Raw genomic sequence first — 22,157 nt, 5'->3', positions numbered from 1 at the left:
ACGGGAGATTCTCATGGTGATGTGGTGGAACGGGAGATTCTCATGGTGATTAGGTGAAACAGAAGATTCTCATGGTGATGAGGTGGAACGGGAGTCTCATCATGATGTGGTGGAACGGGAGATTCTGATTTTGTTCTGGTGGATGTGATGTAGTGGAACACTTCCTGCTCATGAGAAAGTATAAATTCTCACTAGCAGACTCCGTAAAAAAGCAAAAAGAATGATACGGGAAGAGGGATAAAAGGCAATTAAGGTAAAAGTTTAATATTTTTTAAAAGAATGCATATACAAAGAACAAAGACTTTAGATAAAGCATTCGGTTTTGCACCAGAACAACAGGTTATAATGATCATACTGACTTGGGCTGGATTTCAACCAACTCTAAGCCACCAGTAAAGAAAAACAAGAACAAACTAATCACAAATAATCACTACCAAACAGTCTCTCTGCCACTGGAGGTCTTTTATTCAGCTAACCTAGTCAGTGTTTTCCTTGTTACAAACTGGCAGGTATGAGTTCAGATGAGTTCCGACCCCTAAATGTAAAAGGAGTGAAAGTAACCTTATATATATATATATATATATATATATATATATAATATATATATATAATAAAACAAAAAACCAACACAAACAAATGAAGAAAAAGATTTTGGTAAAAACACCTGGAGTCTACATCAACATTGTGTGCCAGCTTACATTATAATTACACCAGTTATCATTTAGAACAGAGACCAAGGCTCGGCTACACACCAGCATACAGTCTGAACAGGACAACAGAAGCTCACTGGTACATAACTGGAAGGCACCAAACTGACCTGCCACAGATGTTGGTGGAAACTCGTTTTCTTGGATTCAACTAATGTGCAGCAACATGCAGTGTCATAATCTTGGCTATTTTATATGTCACAAAGCCCAAAATGTTGACTACCTGCCGTGTTATTTAGTTTATTAAAATTTTAGATGAAAGATAAAATTTTATGAAAAATACATTTTGGTCCAATGCAGGCCAGTCTGGGGCTTTAAAGGACCAGTCTCAGTCCTATAAGACCAGTCTCAGTCCTATAGGACCAGTGTTGGCTGGTATAGGACCGGTCTCAGTCCTATGGGACAGTCTGGGCCGGTATAGGACCGGTCTCAGTCCTATGGGACAGTCTGGGCCGGTATAGGACCGGTCTCAGTCCTATGGGACAGTCTGGGCCGGTATAGGACCAGTCTCAGTCCTATAGGACAGTCTGGGCCGGTATGGGACCAGTCTCAGTCCTATGGAACAGTCTGGGCCCGTATGGGACCAGTCTCAGTCCTATAGGACAGTCTGGGCCGGTATAGGACCAGTCTCAGTCCTATGGAACAGTCTGGGCCGGTATGGGACCAGTCTCAGTCCTATAGGACAGTCTGGGCCGGTATAGGACCAGTCTCAGTCCGATAGGACAGTCTGGGCCGGTATAGGACAACTTTTTATCATGAAATATTTGTAGATTTCTAATAGAGTAGGATTTAGTGTGTAAGTCTTCTTTGAAGAAACCACATTTATTTCCACTGCTCCAGGAGTATTTATTTTACTTTTAGTTGTTTTGACATAATGGGCTGCTACGATCATGGAACCACAGCCATGGTACATTTATTTTACACATTAACTCTCTGTTGTACCAGTTCTGAGTGTAAGATGATGGCAACGATACCACAGTATCCTGCTTTGCCCTTCCTTGGTCCCTGACAATGCATGAAGAACACACTTCTTGTTCTGCTAACACTGTTTAAGTTCCCTGCATCTGAAAGGCCAATTCCTGTGGTCGATTGGCAGACCCATTGCTACTAGATGCTTTTAGCTCTTCCAAGTGATTACCACATTCCAAATGGACTGCACCGTGAGGTCTGCGTTCTGGTGAGCGATGATGACCAGTTCTTTGTAGTTCACCAGGCATCTGTGCAGAGCTGCAACTCTGCGCTGCCACACCTACACAAAGTCCTTAGTGGTTAGGAGTGCGTCAATTTGGAAATGGAATAAATATGTCAGACTTTGAAGGAAGAGAGAAAATAAAAATCGAGTTGGTTGGCAAACAAAAACCAAACAACCCTACTCTGGTAGCATATCTGGTGGTAGCGTTCAGAAAGGTGGTTGGGCGATGAGTGTGCTCATCAAAAGAGGTGACGGGAACAGCAGCACGAGCTGCCACCATCAGGCAAGCTGGGAGGGACTGGGACAGGGGTTTGCATCTACACAACCCTCCTGCTGGCTGAAAAATAACTGTATGAATCGATTAGGCCACCACACCAACTTACATCACATCAAGTCGTCTGAGGGTTTCTACTTATGTGGAAGCTCGGTATTCTGGATTAGCGTCTGAGGATGTGGTACCCTGCCCGGAGCCCACGGCAACTCGTTCTGTCCCAAACTCCAACAGGAGGCGGTGAAGCTTCTTATTGCAGAATTATCTGAAACTTTGTTGGCTGGTTTCCATCTCCATGTGGAGACATGTTGTTAATCAGCTTCAGCAGAGCAACAACATGTAGGGGGGGGTGAGAAAAGGAGTTGGGGTGTGGGTGTGTGTAGGATGAGTGTATGAGTGTGTGTGTGCTTTGATAAGGTGGAAGCCCCTCATAGCAGCACACATTTGCGTTTCTTCTTGGGCTCTGGGGGCTCCAATGCAGCCAGTATCGCCTCATCAAACACATTCTTTAGGCCTTTCTGTGAACACAAACATAGACAATGAGGCAAAATCACACAGGTCAAACCAAAACAAGTCAACTAAAGAACAGCAGCTCAACTGGACAAAGATGGGACTGGAAACAAAAACTGGTCTGATTTTACTGAAGAGGGTTGTGAGCAGAAAAAAAGAAAAAGATTATTTCCGAAGTTTAATCTAATCAGAAAAAAAATATTTGCTTCCATAAACTGAGAAGAGAGAATATGAACGTTAGAGTGCAGCAGAAAGCAAAGGCAGCTCAGACAAGTGGAGGAAAAACCAACAAACCAAACAGATGAGCTCGTCTTATATCCCTGAAGCAGCTCGGACACACAAACCAGTTTAACTCAACCTGCCAACAGCCACCACAGGAGAGAGCTCCTTCATTCAGCTTTCATTCATTCACAACTTAGATAAACACAACTAGATTTCTTTTATTTAATAATTATCATTTAGACTTTCACGTGAACAATAAGCTCATATAAATATGAAGACAAGGGACGTTTCAATGAACCAAGTATCTGTTTTAATACAGAAAACTGTTTTGTTGTGTGTTTATTTGGACTTGATCATGACCCGAGTGTTGCAAAGCCCTTTATGTGACTAGAGAGTGGAAGGGTCATACTCAGACCAAAACACTCGGGATGTCACCATTACTCACACTATTAAATGCTGCCATGAACTGATTGTTCCTCAGCATCACCACTTTCCATGTGGGAACCATGAAACCCGCCCTGCAGGACCCGCTCTGCAAGACCCGCCCTGCAGGACCCACCCTGCAAGACCCGCCCTGCAGGACCCGCCCTGCAGGACCCGCCCTGCAGGACCCGCTCTGCAGCATGGAGGAGGCTGAAACAGGACTGCATGCAGCAGTAAGTACAACTGTATATACAACTGGGTTCCTCAGCAGGAAACAGGAAATGATATCCGCTGCTATAAAAGCATTATGTCAGGGACTGGAGGAAGGAAGACGGAGAACAGGGAGGTGGGGGCTACACCCACAGTCACCAACTCTATTGTTCTCCATCCACTTTAATAAAATCCTGTTCAGTCTGCTTCCATAGCACTCTTCCTCAGGTCCTGTCTCCCAAACGGACAGGCCAGGCCTCCATGTCCAGACCCCCCCAATGACTGCAAGAGGTGGCCTGTGGAGTCCCAGAGGAACGATGATACAAGACGCTACGGACAGACCTCCATGTCCAGAGACCCCCCATGGTCTCTGGACCATGAACCGTCCGATGATGTCGTCACGAAGGACAACTGCTTACGTTTCCGACATCTCTGGTCTGAACAGCTGCGGCCAACCTTTGCAGTCACGGTGAATGACAGCAGGACAGAAGGAAGGGATAGAACTGGCTCTTCTGACAGAAATCTAGCCCGTTTACCCAGGCTGCATCATGTTTCCATGGAGACGTGGTGTTTATCTATGAAAATAGAGGTCTCTTAGCAACATGGTAGTGATGGTGATGAAGACGTGATAAATAATGGTGGATTTACCATGTAAACACTACATGTTGTGTCTGGATTGTAAACCTCCTGGACGGATAGAAATACTGGAAAACCTCCGTAGACCAGCTGGAGGGTCACATGACCATCCCAGTTCCACACTGCTGGTCCTGAGATCCTGATGATGATGGAAGAGATGGCGCTTAGGGCAGCCAGAAATGGTAGTTTTTAGTTTTAAGGGTTAAATGGGAGTCAACAGCAGCAGTGTGCACGCCTTAATAAATGGTATGGATTATCCAAGAGCAAGCTCACACATGTCTAATGTCATGAGCGAGACCAGGGAGAAGCTCAAACCCACACAGGAAGTAAAGCGGCATGCAGCACAACTCTACAACATGACATTTGGCTGTGGACATGTTCCTCTTTCCTCCACTTTCTTACTTCCTGTCTCTGGGCTTGCAAACAGGCAAGTCATGGTGGGGTGGGGGGGGTCGCGTTGTGCAATACCTGGGTGAGGGCTGAACACTCCACGTATTTCACAGCCTTCAGGTCTCTTGCTAGCTTCTCGGCCGTCTCTGGAGTGATCGGCTTTTGCTTGTTCTTGGCCAGCTTCTCTATGGTGGACGGATCATCCCGCAGGTCAATCTGAGTCCCGACTAGAAGGAAGGGCGTCTTCGGACAGTGGTGTGTGATCTCTGGAACCCACTGTCAGGGACACACAAGGTCAATATGCTCAACACACAGCAATCTGCCCTGGTTTTCATGCTGTGCTGGCTAAGTGAGGATCTACCGTGGTGCTCTGAACTTACCTCATGGTACCCATAATAATAATTATAATAATAACTAGAAAAGCACTCTTCTTGCAGAAGAGCAAATGTGACTGCCCTTCTATGCTGAATGATTGATCTGCAATTGCATAACCATTTGGAGAAGCAGCAGAACTATGCAACTTAATTCATCACAGTAATGCATCAGGATTTGACCCCACGAGCATCTGAACAAGAGCCTATTTCTTTAACCACTACACCAGCACAGCTCGCCACAGTGCTATGGCAGAATCATCTAAACTTTTTATCATTGGAATGGGAATGTTTTTTTTTACACTTCCTGCAGTGTGGAATCAGCAAAAAGAGCTCAAGATTTAAATATGTGAAGTAGCACACAAGATCTATTAGACATAGATCAGCATAAGTACAACCATCTGATGTGATTCATGAAAATCCAGCACCTGGATTTGAACTCACAACCTTCTGAATGAGAGGCTATTCATCTTACCACTATGCCACTAGAGTTCTTCACACCCTGGCAGGAGCGCTAATATTTTAGCCATTGGTTTGGGATTGCCTTAGCCACCAGTGTGTCATCAGCAGAATTGCTGATGACAAACTGCTGTCAAGACCCCAAAGATTATTTTAAATAGTTTGCAAATACAACTAAAATTCTAAAGTCAGTCGTTAAACTACATTAATTATTGCAGAAAACCATTCAGAGCTGCTTGTGTAATCAGTTAATGTATTGTTCAACGTGAGCAATGTTGTTTCATTTGAAGCATTTTAACAAGAAAACTGTAATATTTGACTGTCATTTTTGGAGTTTTTGTTTTTGTTTTACCTTGCACTAACCCTTTGTTAGGGCCCTATACTTTCCACTGAATGGAATCGCGGAATTGGCCAATTAAAACGTAATATATTTGTAAAACTGATGATTAATAGATTATGCATGAGAATAAAAAAAAAACAAACAAAAAAAAACACTCATCCCATGTGGGAATCTGGCACATCTGACATGCACATTCAATAAGAATAAAAGGCATTACTTTCTGAACATGTAAATCAAAGCATTGACGTAAATCAAATTGTAATAGAAGTAAAATGTTGCCCATTTCCTTTCCCTACTTCTTCTTTTGTTTTAAACTCATACTTTTTAAAATTACATGTTCGAAATAAAATATATTAAAATCATAATCAAATAAAAATCATCTGAACAGCCAAACAATTGATATTATTCTTATTAGTAATAAACAACATCAATAAAGAAAAGACATTTAGCATTACATGTGTAAATGAATGTTTTCATCTTCTGTTATCACAGGAGTTAAAAACCAAAACTTCCTGGTGGATGTTGTCTCCATGGAACTGCTCAACAGTTTCTCAAACCAGACAACTACATAATTTACTGCTGTTTTAGATGCACTTTAATGTACTATACTGAGGACATGTCTTGTCTGTCACCTCAATAAATTTAAAGTACATTTTTATTTAATTTGTGTACATTATAGTTATCTAAATACAAAACAATGTTTCTGAAGGTAAAATAAGAGTAAAAAGTAAAAGAAAGAAAGAAAAGCGGGATTCCCAAAAAATATAATGGAAAACAATGGAATTTCCAAAAAAAATATAATGGAAAACAATGGAATTTCCAAAGATTAAAATGGAAAAAACTGAATTTAGGAAAAAACAAAACGGATTTTATAGGGCCCTACTTTGTACCGTTTGCACAACTTCTGAGGACAGACATTGCACAGGATCTATCTTATCTGTGCAGACAGCCCACACTTTAATTGCACTGTTTGCAGCCAACATCTAAGCTGTTAGATCAGATCAGTCCACAGCACTGTGTTCAAAACTGAGATAATATTACGGTGTACAATGTTCAAGATTGGATTTGAACCATTGCCTTTTATACCTTTGTGTACCTGTGTACCGGCGCAGAAAATGGACCAATCAGCTGAGCTGAATTCCGTTTTGTCTAATCACATGAACAGATTTCAATACATTGACAAAAACCTGAATAACTTAAAAATTTTAAATGTTACAAAGACCAAAAGTCGTAGTACATATCTCCTGAATGGGCTGAAGAGTTTGATACTTGAATGGTTGAAGTGAGACAAACAGTGTAGGAAGAGTAGCGTTTCAAACATTTTGCAGGAAAGACACTGGATGAAGCGGACTCCGCAAACCGGTGCAGAGCTCTGAAACCCTGTTGAAGCTGTTTTCACCTCATTGTGCAAAAACTGACCAATCACAGAGCTGAATTTTTGCAACGTTCAATCCGCATTTGCTTGAAGGACTTTCATCCAATCACAAGGCTGAATTGATTTTTTACAAAATGCTAAATATCTCAAAAACTACAAAGATTTGAAACGACAAAAGTCGAAGCACACATGTCCTGAAGGAGCTGCAGGGTTTGAGATGTGAACGACTAATGTGACCTGAAGGGCGCAGGAGGAGTAGTGTGGCAAAGTCTGGCGGAATTATAATAAAAATGGCCAAACAGGATCTCAATAATGTGAATGCCCCCATGGGCACTTTGACAATTACAATACTTAAAGGGTTAATCAATCTGATATAAACACTTTAATTTTGTTGGGATCTAAAATTATATACATCCTGATGTCAGAAGGAGGAGCAGTCATCTACCAGGTGGGAGGTTGGTGGTTTGATTCCATGCTCCTCCTGACCACATGCCTGTGTGGTAAAACCATAGAGTGTATATAAAAGATGGGCGGAGCTGCCGTGACATCACCCGCAGCTTCTTGAAAAGCTGATTTGAGCTGGTGGGCGGTTCCAACTGTCGCCATCTTGGCAGCGTCAAGCGTCTCGGCCGGAAAATACAAATATGGGCAAAGAAGTTGAGCTGACAGGGGGGCTGTGAGCGTCATGGTGGATGATTGACATCGAGCGAACTCCGAGCTTTCTGTAGCTAAGAGCTAACCGAGCTAACCCGGAGCTAACAGGAGTTAACCAGCTAACGGAGGTAAGCGGGCTAAAGCAAAGTCACGTTGTTAACCAGCTAAAAACCGCGGCTGTTCTACAATCTTCGGACTTGAAGCGGGAGATTAAACGTTTAGTGTTAGGAGGGTGCCGCTTGGGACAACCCTGAAGCCCACGTTGGTCCCGAAGTGTCTAAAGAGTGTCTGTGACATGCGGTGTGAAGTGCTTTGAGTGGCGCTTAAGGCTGGAAAAATACAATTTATAATTTCATTAAAAACTGTAAAATATAAAACTCTCACATTTACATAGTCACTGAACAGACGTTAACTTACCTTTTCTTTCACGTTTTCAAAGGAGGATGGGGACACGACGGAGAAACACACCAGGAAGACATCTGTCTGGGGATAACTCAGAGGCCGTAACCTGTCGTAGTCTTCCTGACCTGGAATAACCAGATAAAGACACGCTGAGCGACGCGTAACCCGTCGTACTCTTCCTGACCTGGAATAACCAGATAAAGACAAGCTAAGCGACGCGTAACCCGTCGCAGTCTTCCTGACCTGGAATAACCAGATAAAGACACGCTGAGCGACGCGTAACCCGTCGTAGTCTTCCTGACCTGGAATAACCAGATAAAGACACGCTGAGCGACGCGTAACCCGTCGTACTCTTCCTGACCTGGAATAACCAGATAAAGACAAGCTAAGCGACGCGTAACCCGTCGCAGTCTTCCTGACCTGGAATAACCAGATAAAGACACGCTGAGCGACGCGTAACCCGTCGTAGTCTTCCTGACCTGGAATAACCAGATAAAGACAAGCTAAGCGACGCGTAACCCGTCGTAGTCTTCCTGACCTGGAATAACCAGATAAAGACACACTGAGCGACACGTAACCCGTCGTAGTCTTCCTGACCTGGAATAACCAGATAAAGACACGCTGAGCGACGCGTAGCCCGTCGCAGTCTTCCTGACCTGGAATAACCAGATAAAGACACACTGAGCGACGCGTAACCCGTCGTAGTCTTCCTGACCTGGAATAACCAGATAAAGACACGCTGAGCGACGCGTAACCCGTCGTAGTCTTCCTGACCTGGAATAACCAGATAAAGACACGCTGAGCGACGCGTAACCCGTCGTACTCTTCCTGACCTGGAATAACCAGATAAAGACAAGCTAAGCGACGCGTAACCCGTCGCAGTCTTCCTGACCTGGAATAACCAGATAAAGACACGCTGAGCGACGCGTAACCCGTCGTAGTCTTCCTGACCTGGAATAACCAGATAAAGACACGCTGAGCGACGCGTAACCCGTCGTAGTCTTCCTGACCTGGAATAACCAGATAAAGACACGCTGAGCGACACGTAACCCGTCGTACTCTTCCTGACCTGGAATAACCAGATAAAGACAAGCTAAGCGACGCGTAACCCGTCGTAGTCTTCCTGACCTGGAATAACCAGATAAAGACACGCTGAGCGACGCGTAACCCGTCGTACTCTTCCTGACCTGGAATAACCAGATAAAGACAAGCTAAGCGACGCGTAACCCGTCGTAGTCTTCCTGACCTGGAATAACCAGATAAAGACACGCTGAGCGACGCGTAACCCGTCGTAGTCTTCCTGACCTGGAATAACCAGATAAAGACACGCTGAGCGACGCGTAACCCGTCGTAGTCTTCCTGACCTGGAATAACCAGATAAAGACACGCTGAGCGACGCGTAACCCGTCGTACTCTTCCTGACCTGGAATAACCAGATAAAGACAAGCTGAGCGACGCGTAACCCGTCGTAGTCTTCCTGACCTGGAATAACCAGATAAAGACACGCTGAGCGACGCGTAACCCGTCGTAGTCTTCCTGACCTGGAATAACCAGATAAAGACACGCTGAGCGACGCGTAACCCGTCGTACTCTTCCTGACCTGGAATAACCAGATAAAGACAAGCTAAGCGACGCGTAACCCGTCGCAGTCTTCCTGACCTGGAATAACCAGATAAAGACACACTGAGCGACACGTAACCCGTCGTAGTCTTCCTGACCTGGAATAACCAGATAAAGACACGCTGAGCGACGCGTAACCCGTCGTAGTCTTCCTGACCTGGAATAACCAGATAAAGACACGCTGAGCGACGCGTAACCCGTCGTAGTCTTCCTGACCTGGAATAACCAGATAAAGACAAGCTGAGCGACGCGTAACCCGTCGCAGTCTTCCTGACCTGGAATAACCAGATAAAGACAAGCTGAGCGACGCGTAACCCGTCGCAGTCTTCCTGACCTGGAATAACCAGATAAAGACACACTGAGCGACATGTAACCCGTCGTAGTCTTCCTGACCTGGAATAACCAGATAAAGACACGCTGAGCGACGCGTAACCCGTCGTAGTCTTCCTGACCTGGAATAACCAGATAAAGACACGCTGAGCGACGCGTAACCCGTCGTAGTCTTCCTGACCTGGAATAACCAGATAAAGACACGCTGAGCGACGCGTAACCCGTCGTAGTTTTCCTGAACTGGAATAACCAGATAAAGACACGCTGAGCGACGCGTAACCCGTCGTAGTTTTCCTGAACTGGAATAACCAGATAAAGACAAGCTGAGCGACGCGTAACCCGTCGTAGTCTTCCTGACCTGGAATAACCAGATAAAGACACGCTGAGCGACGCGTAACCCGTCGTAGTTTTCCTGAACTGGAATAACCAGATAAAGACACGCTGAGCGACGCGTAACCCGTCGTAGTCTTCCTGACCTGGAATAACCAGATAAAGACACACTGAGCGACGCGTAACCCGTCGTAGTCTTCCTGGCCTGGAATAACCAGATAAAGACACGCTGAGCGACGCGTAACCCGTCGTACTCTTCCTGACCTGGAATAACCAGATAAAGACACGCTGAGCGACACGTAACCCGTCGTAGTCTTCCTGACCTGGAATAACCAGATAAAGACATGCGTAAAGGCGTTACCCGCGGTGTCAAACAAGCCCAGGGTGTAGGGTTCCCCTCCGATCATCACCGTGACAGCATAGTTATCAAACACCTGTAAGACAGAGTGCAGGTTGGTCTTGGTTGGTTAGCACTGCAGCTTCCAGTTTTGTTCCCCTGAAAAGAGACTTAATTCATGACAAAGCAGAGTGTGTAATGACGTTGTAATGAAAGGCCTGCAGCAGTCTAAACACACCAGGCCGCCCTGACTCGGCATCAGGCAGCAGGCCGACACACCCTAACAGCCTGACCGCAGCATCCAGATCATAGACATGTCCAGGCGTACCGTGGGGACATATTCCGAGGGGAACTTGTTGGTGGTGTAGGAGATGAGCAGGCAGGTCTTCCCCACAGCGCCGTCTCCCACTACAACACACTTGATGGTCTGCATCGCTGTGGACAGCCGGCGTCTCCACGCATTCAAGATCTATAACAGAAACACACACACATGGGTTAGAGATCGTCCTACACAGACTAGTCCCGGCGGGCCGGTTAGAGATCGTCCTACACAGACTAGTCCCGGCGGGACGTAGAGGAAGGCTGCACAACATGGACGGCTACAAGTCATCAGGGGTTGGCCTCATATCAGTCAATGACACGAGGGAGGACACGGGGAGGAGGACATGGGGAGGAGAACACGGGGAGGAGGACACAGCGAGGAGGACACGGGGAGGAGGACACAGCGAGGAGGACACGGGGAGGACACCACAGCGAGGAGGACACAGGGAGGAGGAAACAGGGAGGAGGACACAGGGAGGACAACACAGCGAGGAGAACACGGCGAGGAGGACACAGGGAGGAGAACACGGCGAGGAGGACAAGGGGAGGACACAGAGAGGAGGACACAGCGAGGACACGGGGAGGAGGACATGGGGAGGAGGACACAGGGAGGACAACACAGCGAGGAGGACACAGGGAGGAGAACACGGCGAGGAGGACACAGGGAGGAGAACACGGCGAGGAGGACAAGGGGAGGACACAGCGAGGAGGACACAGAGAGGAGGACACGGGGAGGAGGACACAGCGAGGAGGACACGGGGAGGAGGACACGGCGAGGAGGACACGGCCAGGAGGACATGGTTAGGAGAACACAGAGAGGAGGACATGGGGAGGACGGCTTCAAGCCATCAGGGGTTGGCTTCATATCAGTCCATGACACGCGAGGAGGACACAGCAAGAAGAACATGGCAAGGAGAACACGGCGAGGGGGACACGGGGAGGAGGACATCCTAACTCCACACATGAAGGCCAGCGTTCCAATGAGCCTTCAGCTGTTTGGGTCCTTCTGGTATTCTAAAGGGGGGCTTTCCCATTCCTGGGGCCTCCTGCGGACCAGGAGGTTCCTGGGGCCTCCCGCGGACCAGGAGGTTCAGGTGGCCTCCTGCAGACCAGGAGGATCCCGGGGCCTCCTATGGAGGTCCACGCTTTCTGCCATCTGAAGGCATCTCACCGGGAGGAGGTCACCTCTGCAACCCAGTCAGTATTTACACGCCTGGAATTATGTTTGGTTAGGGTTAGCCCCAGCTGCTTCAGAGGCCCGGATGTAACGGGTCCGGATGGAGGCCGGGATAGTAACCGGGCCGGATGGAGGCCGGGGTAGTAACCAGTCCGGATGGAGGCCGGGGTGTAACGGGTCCGGATGGAGGCCGGGGTAGTAAGCGGGCCGGATGGAGGCCGGGATAGTAACCAGTCCGGATGGAGGCCGGGGTAGTAAGCGGGCCGGATGGAGGCCGGGGTAGTAACCGGGCCGGATGGAGGCCGGGATGGTAACCGGTCCAGTAATGCTGCGCAAGTCCTGGCTGCTAGCGCTGTTAGCATCCTGCGGGTTAAAGGGCTCAACCAGCCTTAACGCATGAATTACTGCATCTCCAAATGTCAGTAATGATGCAGTAATACCGCAGATGTACACCCTGCATGCCACAGACACAACTAAGAGCAGTGAATCATTAAACTCCGCTTCATTAACAGGAACACATCAGTTTTCTTACCGTTGTCTGGACCGAGTCTCTATGCCGGGCGTTGGCAACTCCGCGCTAGGGGCTTCCCACTCATCAGAGCAGGGGCACGTTGCGCTGCGCAGAGACGTACTACATCATCACGCTCATCGCTGAGATTTCCCACGCAGACTGGGCAGGCTGTAGTCAACCACCAGGCGGGTGGGTTGCTATTTGAGCACGCTTTGCTTAGTTTGAAGCATCATTTTAACGACCGAAAATTACAAATAGCTTTTTATAAGATTTGCACATTTAAACTATTTGTTAGAAATGTAAAGTACTCTGTACATGTCTAAACTGCTGGAAGAGATTACTCATAACATACTTAACTTTTAGAGGGCTTCAAATCTAGAAAAGTATAGATTAGAACATGGAGTCTGGGTGCATGCTTGTATGTCTCCACATTTTAGTTTGATAAGTGCAGAAGAAAGATGCCTTATTCTTGTGTGATGCTGTAATATGCTAGGCCGAGGTTTTGACCTACATTAAGTGTTTTGCATTAATGCTGTCTGCAACTAGATGGCAGTGAAGCCCCGTGACCTAAATACACAAACTGAGGACAATAAACGGCATGGATGAAACAGACACGTGAAACAGCTGTAAAAAAACCAAAGTTTATTCTCAAAATGAACTAAACTACTATCCATGTCATATAAACAAATAAAAAAAAAAAGGTTTCTCTCGAGGAAAGATGAGATTTGTCGGCATCTCTTCCGTCACTAGTTGGACACACTCTGCAGCAGGGTTATGTTGTCTCCTTTCAACATGATCCTCCCTGAAAGACAGCAGCAGAAAGCTGAGAACAGTCAGATCAGAGATGTGTCCCTCCTTCATTTCAGCCCCAAACCAGGGGTCTTCTGCTACACTGAGTCCAGTTGACTTTCTAGTTACGTACCGTCACCCCGCTGACTTTCTAGTTACGTACCGTCACCCCGCTGACTTTCAAGTTACGTACCGTCACCCCGCTGACTTTCTAGTTACGTACCGTCACCCCGCTGACTTTCTAGTTACGTACCGTCACCCCGCTGACTTTCTAGTTACGTACCGTCACCCCCGCTGACTTTCTAGTTACGTACCGTCACCCCGCTGACTTTCTAGTTACGTACCGTCACCCCGCTGACTTTCTAGTTACGTACCGTCACCCCGCTGACTTTCTAGTTACGTACCGTCACCCCGCTGACTTTCTAGTTACGTACCGTCACCCCGCTGACTTTCTAGTTACGTACCGTCACCCCGCTGACTTTCTAGTTACGTACCGTCACCCCGCTGACTTTCTAGTTACGTACCGTCACCCCGCTGACTTTCTAGTTACGTACCGTCACCCCGCTGACTTTCTAGTTACGTACAGTCACCCCGCTGACTTTCTAGTTACGTACAGTCACCCCGCTGACTTTCTAGTTACGTACAGTCACCCCGCTGACTTTCTAGTTACGTACCGTCACCCCGCTGACTTTCTAGTTACGTACCGTCACCCCGCTGACTTTCTAGTTACGTACCGTCACCCCGCTGACTTTCAAGTTACGTACCGTCACCCCGCTGACTTTCAAGTTACGTACCGTCACCCCGCTGACTTTCTAGTTACGTACCGTCACCCCGCTGACTTTCTAGTTACGTACCGTCACCCCGCTGACTTTCTAGTTACGTACCGTCACCCCGCTGACTTTCAAGTAACATGCCGTCACCCCGCTGAGTAAAGCCTCTGCCTTTCAAGACACTCCGTATCTTTAAATATATGCATTTATAACCTGTTTGGATGGTGCACCCAGTTTCATTAGGAGCTGCTGTTGCCCAGCAGTGTCCCGAGGCTGAGAAACCAACACCATACAATGTTTACATCTGGGACATGACGTCTGGCTGCACGGTATAATAAGGAACTGGATGTTCTGAACACACCATATAGCTGATTTAGCAAAGAAAAAAGAAGATTAAAAGAGACAAATCAAGAGTCATGGTTAGATGGTCTGCTGGCTGGAGAGAGCTAACAGGGCAGGTAGGATGCAGGATGGATGCAGAGTTAGGCTAAGTCTCAATTCTATCTTTTACCCCTTCCCCTAACCCTTCCCCTAGCCCTCGGCCCCCCAGTGGAGGGGTAAGTGTCAAGTGGTGAAAATGTTCCCCTCAGAAATGGGACACCACTCCATTGTGACGACGTCATCAAGCTGTGGCACTCTAGCTGCTACGCAATCAGAGGAGACGAGTGATTGTTTTCCAAGATGTCGTAGTCGTCAGCCATGCTACTTTCTGTTGTCTGGCCAATCGGTATATCTCCCATTTCTTGTCTGCTTGTTGGCCAGTCACCTTTCCTTCCAACCACTCCTCTTTTATGAATGTTCTGTATCGAAAGTAGAAATGTTTTGTTTGTTTTCATCAGCCCAATGCATTCCATTACAAGGGTCAGAAACAAGTTGTCTATGAGATACATATGCACAGCTTGATTCTTTTTTTAATGTAGCTATAAATACAGATTGTAGTAGTAATTGTATAAAAATTTTTATGCTGTGTAAACTGCATAAACGGGAACTACTGTCCCTGGAACGTTGTTTTGCAGACATTGTATTCACAACATGGGAATTGAACGTGTAACTTCTTTATGTAATTATAACTTAATAGAGGCTTTTTAACAGAAATTACTACAAGAAGAGGAACGTAAACAATAAACTCCTCTTTTTCTGCTCTGTAGTGGATAAGTGCCCTCGTGTGTTCTGGTGTTCCTGGTTAAAACATATGATACAATTTAGCAGTGTGCACAGAAGTAAAGGAAATGCTGCAACATATAGATGATTGTCACTGAAAGAAAACAGCCACAGTGGTTTTATGTGTTTATGTATCAAACCAGCAGTACAGCGAATGCTAGCCTCTTGTGCTAACTGTAGCAAACTTTCACAGAGCAGAAGATACCATCGTAAAATAAAACGCCGTAATTTCAGTCTTGTTATTAAATCACATTTTAATGCTGAAAATACTTAAATGTGTAAACCTCTTTTTAAGCATTGGTTGCCGGACATGTTGCAGGTGAACGCGCTGGACAGGAACTAGTAATTAGCAACCATACGATTCTACATCTTCTTCAATGAAGTGTGGTCCTGGAACATCTTCACTTTAAGGGGTGTGTAGCCCTCACACTTCCCCCTTAGCCTTTGTCCAAAGGAGAATTGGGATACCACTTCCCCCCACATGATTGCGCAATATGGAGGCATAGGGCTAAGTGGAAAGGGGGAGAATTGAGAATCACCCTTAGCCGTCGATGACTGTGTGGCGGGGACATGGTTCTGTAGTGTGTCTTTAAGGCTATCACTATGGTGGTGGTAGTGAAGCAGGATGCAGCTTCACTGGGTCTGTTCAGAACCACATTCACTTCTCTGAATGGAGAGAACCGGATTCCAGATCTGAATCTAAACTGAGAGAACCAAAATCTAGATGAGATTCTGGCATCACCCAGCCTCTACCGAGGGCCTTGCGGCATCACCCAAGCCTCTACCGAGGGCCTTGCGGCATCACCCAAGCCTCTACCGAGGGCCTTGCGGCATCACCCAAGCCTCTACCGAGGGCCTTGCGGCATCACCCAAGCCTCTACCGAGGGCCTTGCGGCATCACCCAAGCCTCTACCGAGGGCCTTGCGGCATCACCCAAGCCTCTACCGAGGGCCTTGCGGCATCACCCAAGCCTCTACCGAGGGCCTTGCGGCATCACCCAAGCCTCTACCGAGGGCCTTGCGGCATCACCCAAGCCTCTACCGAGGGCCTTGCGGCATCACCCAAGCCTCTACCGAGGGCCTTGCGGCATCACCCAAGCCTCTACCGAGGGCCTTGCGGCATCACCCAAGCCTCTACCGAGGGCCTTGCGGCATCACCCAAGCCTCTACCGAGGGCCTTGCGGCATCACCCAAGCCTCTACCGAGGGCCTTGCGGCATCACCCAGCCTCTACCGAGGGCCTTGCGGCATCACCCAGCCTCTACCGAGGGCCTTGCGGCATCACCCAGCCTCTACCGAGGGCCTTGCGGCATCACCCAGCCTCTACCGAGGGCCTTGCGGCATCACCCAAGCCTCTACCGAGGGCCTTGCGGCATCACCCAAGCCTCTACCGAGGGCCTTGCGGCTTCACCCAAGCCTCTACCGAGGGCCTTGCGGCATCACCCAGCCTCTACCGAGGGCCTTGCGGCATAACCCAGCCTCTACCGAGGGCCTTGCGGCATAACCCAGCCTCTACCGAGGGCTTTTGACACATGCAGCACTGCTGCTTACTGAAAATAAAAAAGACACCTCCTTTCATGTCAGTCTCCAAAATTCTTCAACAGCAGAAAAACTCACCTGATAACTCGCTCGTCACTTTTGCGGAAAAGTCGCTTAAAGTGTCTGAAAACTCACTAAATATATTGACAAAGTTGTTCATTGGCAACACTGTGTACCACTAATAAAGTGTGGATTGAATGTGTAGAAATGAGTGCTGGAAGAAATGTTTCTCTTACCCAGCGGCTTCCTGTTCTTGGTCTTCATGTGGACTTCCTCAGCATCATCTAAAACCAGGTTCATGTACTCATCAAAACCCTAAAACAGAACAAAAACAGAGGACCACATTATACAGACTACAGTGGCACAATTCACCGTTAAAAAATTGCAATATCAATTAATACTTGTGTCGATGTCGTTTCAAACGACGATTTAAAAACAAAAAAAAGACCACAATTTTTCCGCGATTTGATACGGGACGTCACCTGCATGAAAACAAGCGCTCCCTCATCCTCCCTCAACCAATGACAACGCGGAGCCTTATACCACGTCATTCAGATGCCGGCTGGTATGGAAACAACAACAAGAGGACGGAGGACGCCTGATTCTAATGGATCCTGCAGCTTATTATCAACCTATTTATGAATTTCAGTCAAGTGTGCTGGAGCAGGGAGACAACTAGAAAGGGAACGTTTGTGAGATCGAATTGTGACACGTTACCACAGTGACACCTAGTGGCCAGAAAATGTGATTGAACTGAATAAAATGGAAGTTTTTGCCGTTTCCTGATGTGTTTGGTCTGTTGTAACTACTTCTGTTTGTCTCTAGAGATGTCAGGATGGAAGTACGGACTTCAACATAATTTCAGTGTATTTCTGGATGGGAGACTTTAATTGGGGTCAATTTTATTTTTCTTTTTTACACAAAATTCCTGAAACCATCAATGTCCACGATTTAAAAGGGTTGTGGGTCCAATCAGGTCAGAAAACAAAAACGATGCGAAGAGGATGAATGCTGCTAAAAACTTTTGCATTTTATAGCTAATATTAAATTCATCTTTATGTATGAACATAGATGTGATAAATGTACCTTTTTGTGCTCAGGTTTGAAATTCATTCTAAATAGTAGGCTTAATTAAAAAATAAACTCAAATGTGTAATAATAAATTAAATGAGTGAATAATTCTTGAATTAAGTTTCTGATGCTGAATAGTTACTGTACCACAAACAGAAGGCTGTCTGGAACCAACACTGGACTGACTTTCCTCAGACTGATGGGAGATATCAGGATGTTTGGTCTGCAGGTGTTGTGGGACGCTTTGTACTTCCTTCCATTCTAATACAATTCTCACAGAAAGCCAAGAGAAGACTTCGCAAATACACAGCTGTTTAGGAGAGATTTTAAATATTTCACATCTCTGCCACTGATCAGAAAATACACAAAAAATAATTCTGAATATCAGTATTATAATTTTATGAAAATGTAGTATATTTGCGAATTAATATTTTCATGTTCTTTTACTTATTTAGTTGTTCCATTTTGGACACAAGGTTGAAAAGATCGGTGAGTTTTGTGTTTCACTAAGTTCTGACACATGGTTCTGACCAACGCGGCGCGGAACAACCGTTTCAGAACAACTGGTGACGTAATGGAACGCGATATGGTTCTGTAGTGTGTCTTTAAGGCTATCACGTGACTTCTACATCTCGATTCAGATCATGGAACGTTGTTTCGCATGGTGCGTTCCACAGTAGTTTTAGTGCAGACTGGAACACCATTTCCACCTTGCCGTCACTAAAGACAACAAAAACCTGCAGGACTGGAGTCTGACTCCTGTGATGGAAGTTTAACAGAAGCACTAAATCCACAGTTTTCTGGATTTATTTGCATCAGTTCAAGGCGGTTCGAGGGTCCTTTAGCACCAAACAGTTTGGTTTAATACCTTTTCAGAAAAAAGTGAAGAGGCTTGCTAACATGTTTTCACTGAAAGGAATAAATGTAGCCCCTGTGTCCCCCGGGGGCTCCTGTGGGGGGTACTCCGGGAGTATGGGGTACCGGACCCCCTTGTACGAGCTGTCCGGTCCCTGTACGACAGGTGTCAGAGCTTGGTCCACATTGCCGGTAGTAAGTCGGATTCGTTTCCAGTGAGGGTTGGCCTCCGCCAAGGCTGCCCTTTATCACCGATTCTGTTCATAACTTATATGGACAGAATTTCTAGGTGCAGCCGAGGTGTTGAGGGGATCCGGCTTGGTGGCCTCAGGATTGGGTCCCTGCTTTTTGCAGATGACGTGGTCCTGTTGGCTTCATCTGATCTCCAGCTCTCACTTGAGCAATTCACGGCCGAGTGTGAAGCAGCTGGGATGAGAATCAGCACCTCCAAATCTGAGACCATGGTCCTCAGCCGGAATAGGTTGGATTGCCCTCTCCGGGTCGGGAGTCAGGTCCTGCCTCAAGTGGAGGAGTTTAAATATCTCGGGGTCTTGTTCACGAGTGAGGGAAGGATGGAGCGTGAGATTGACAGACGGATCGGTGCGGCGTCTGCAGTAATACGGACTCTGTGCCGCTCTGTCGTTGCGAAGGAGTTGAGCCAGAAGGCGAAGCTCTTGATTTACCAGTTGAAGGCGGCTGAAATGAGTTTCCTCTGCAGGGTGGCCGGGCTCTCCCTTAGAGATAGGGTGAGGAGCTCGGTCATCCGGGAGGGGCTCAGAGTAGAGCCGCTGCTCCTCCGCATCGAGAGGAACCAGTTGAGGTGGCTCGGGCATCTGGTCAGGATGCCTCCTGGACCTCCCTGGTGAGGTGTTCCAGGCACGTCCCTCTCGGAGGAGACCCCGGGGAAGACCCAGGACACGCTGGAGGGATTATATCTCTCAGCTGGCCTGGGAACGCCTCGGGATCCCCCCGCAGAGTTGGCAAATGTGGCTGGGGAGAGGGAAGTCTGGGCTTCCCTGCTTAGGCTGCTGCCCCCGCGACCTGACCCCGGATAAGCGGCAGAAGATGAAGAAATAAATGTATTCATTTAAAGAGTAGGATTGATGTCATGATCTTAAGTACGTTACAGACGTTAAGTCAGTTTCCCTAAAGACACGTCCACATCAGCCTCTCTGATCCCAATCCCAGTCAGTTTCCCTAAATACATGTCCACATCAGCCTCTGGTCCCAATCCCAGTCCGTTTCCCTTAAGACACGTCAACCCCAGGTGAATATGCTGCGATGGAGACCAGATTCAGGATCTAAAATATAAGCAGAGCTTGAAAATATCCTTGGTTTCCAACAATAATTCGGAAGAAAGAACAAAAAGTGAACGTTAATGACAACCTGGCTCCTTTCGCTTTGACACTTGGTTAAATGATAAAAACCCACCTAATTATAAAATGGAAGTACCACAGAGAACTTACAATAATGCAGCCTTCTATCCGCATGTTCACCTGCTCATACAGCCACACCTGGATTCGCGAACGCTGCAAAACCAAGGGAACAAACTCAGTTATTTTATTTGCATTTCACCTCTAATCCCAACAAACCACAAAGAGCTTCAGCTACTCACATTCTGGAGGTATCTGAAAATCAGGTTCTGACATTTTGGGTTAAGAAAAAAGTATTGATCCAAAATACTACCTAAGAAGTGCTTCAATGAAAGGTGAATGAACTTCAGAATATAATCAAATTACATGATTTAAATCATCAAATAATACAAACGTGAGCAAAAACTCTCGTCTTGAATTATTCACAGCCGTAAATTCATCCTGCATGCACTGGACAGGAAACTTGACTTAAACGTTTTTTAATGTGTGCAGGTTCAATCTTTGGTTTTCAGTAGCTAACGGAGCTAACCCCGCGGTGCTATCGCCGCGATGCTAACCCCGCGGTGCTAACGCCGCGGTGCTAATCCCGCGGAGCTAACATCACGGTGCTAATCCCGCGGAGCTAACGCCTCGGTGTTCACACCGCGGTGCTAACCCCGCGGAGCTAACGCCACGGTGCTAATCCCGCGGAGCTAACATCACGGTGCTAACCCCGCGGAGCTAACGCCGCGGTCAGTATCACTAAAGCTCATAGCACCGATGCGTGCAGTGCGTCTGCTTTCAGTCAGACACCTGTTGGTAAATCACAGGAAACCTAAAATCCAAACAAAGCGCTCCAGCCACTCCCCACAGCTTCGTCCATGTTTATCCATAGCTAGATGTCCGGCTAGCAGAAGCTAAGCTCCGGCTAGCTGCTGGCGCCCGGCTGGAGCGTTTCTTGCTGCGACACAAAGGATACGATGGGCTGGACCATAACCTTCTGGACCTTCTGACCTTGTCCTCTGTATGCCATTCCTCCAACAAAACACAGGTATGGACCTAAAAATCACACCTTCTAATGCACTCCGACGTAGCGCTCACGTTGAGTTTGATTCAGCGGCGCGTTTCCTTCACATGCGCTGCGTCTGGCCACAAAAGCAGCGTGGATGATACGGAGCTGCGCCCCTGCTGGAAGGAGGTCTGCGGTGCACCAGATCGCCCAAAGGCTGTCAAGCAGTGCACATCTCAGGAGACATTTGTAGTTAAGAAATAAGGTGTGAAGCAGAGAAAGCAGCAACAGTAATGACAAGCAGATTGGATCCAGAAGCTGAAACTAGTACATGAAATATGGACGGAGCCTCCAGCGGTTAAAAGTGAAGCCTATGCAGAAGTGCATAAAACTGCAATTCCCCCTTCATCCACTAGGGGCTCCAAAACAAAGCAAATCCCCATAGACTCCCATGTTAAAAACACCAAATTCACAGCAGAAATAAACATGTTTACAGCTGAAATAAGCATGTTTACAGCAGAAATAAACATGTTTACAGCTGAAATAAACATGTTTACAGCTGAAATAAACATGTTTACAGCAGAAAAAACGTGTTTACAGCAGAAATAAACGTGTTTACAGCAGAAATAAACATGTTTACAGTTGAAATAAACATGTTTACAGTAAAAAAAAACAAACATTTTTACAGCAGAAATAAACGTGTTTACAGCAGAAATAAACATGTTTACAGTTGAAATAAACATGTTTACAGTAAAAAAAAAAAAAACATTTTTACAGCAGAAATAAACGTGTTTACAGCAGAAATAAACATGTTTACAGCAGAAA

At 46.7% G+C, this 22,157-nt stretch overlaps 2 protein-coding genes across 2 annotated transcripts; both read right to left on the bottom strand.

Moving 5' to 3' along the window:
- Positions 1-240: 240 nt before the first annotated feature.
- Positions 241-12,890, bottom strand: cdc42 (cell division cycle 42). Its single transcript, XM_079241569.1, has 6 exons — positions 12,810-12,890; positions 11,108-11,248; positions 10,804-10,876; positions 8,178-8,287; positions 4,640-4,837; positions 241-2,688 (listed from the first exon to the last, which is right to left on the bottom strand). Exons 2-6 carry the CDS (start codon positions 11,210-11,212, stop codon positions 2,599-2,601), a joined length of 576 nt encoding a protein of 191 aa, XP_079097695.1. The 5' UTR covers positions 11,213-11,248; positions 12,810-12,890; the 3' UTR covers positions 241-2,598.
- Positions 12,891-13,409: 519 nt separating this feature from the next.
- Positions 13,410-21,467, bottom strand: snrpe (small nuclear ribonucleoprotein polypeptide E). The gene is made up of 5 exons (XM_079241479.1): positions 21,303-21,467; positions 20,587-20,613; positions 20,438-20,500; positions 17,282-17,360; positions 13,410-13,590 (listed from the first exon to the last, which is right to left on the bottom strand). Exons 1-5 carry the CDS (start codon positions 21,354-21,356, stop codon positions 13,535-13,537), a joined length of 279 nt encoding a protein of 92 aa, XP_079097605.1. The 5' UTR covers positions 21,357-21,467; the 3' UTR covers positions 13,410-13,534.
- Between the last annotated feature and the right edge of the window lie 690 nt (positions 21,468-22,157).

Source organism: Telmatherina bonti (assembly GCF_933228915.1).
Source record: "Telmatherina bonti genome assembly, chromosome: 6".
NCBI lineage: Eukaryota > Metazoa > Chordata > Actinopteri > Atheriniformes > Telmatherinidae > Telmatherina > Telmatherina bonti.
Note: the sequence above shows the minus strand (reverse complement) of the source record. Positions and strands in the feature narration are given on the sequence as shown.

What these genes read in the sequence shown, in the direction of transcription:
- cdc42 (XM_079241569.1), bottom strand. Translation starts at nt 11,212, where the DNA reads ATGCAGACCATCAAGTGTGTTGTAGTGGGAGACGGCGCTGTGGGGAAG. An exon ending in CCTCGGAATATGTCCCCACG is followed by an intron (nt 10,877 to 11,107) that starts GTACGCCTGGAC and finishes TCTGTCTTACAG; the next exon opens with GTGTTTGATAACTATGCTGT. An exon ending in AGTGTTCAGCCCTCACCCAG is followed by an intron (nt 2,689 to 4,639) that starts GTATTGCACAAC and finishes TTGTGTTCACAG; the next exon opens with AAAGGCCTAAAGAATGTGTT.
- snrpe (XM_079241479.1), bottom strand. Translation starts at nt 21,356, where the DNA reads ATGGCATACAGAGGACAAGGTCAGAAGGTCCAGAAGGTTATGGTCCAG. An exon ending in AGGTTATGGTCCAGCCCATC is followed by an intron (nt 20,614 to 21,302) that starts GTATCCTTTGTG and finishes CCAAAATGTCAG; the next exon opens with AACCTGATTTTCAGATACCT. An exon ending in TTTTCAGATACCTCCAGAAT is followed by an intron (nt 20,501 to 20,586) that starts GTGAGTAGCTGA and finishes TTGGTTTTGCAG; the next exon opens with CGTTCGCGAATCCAGGTGTG.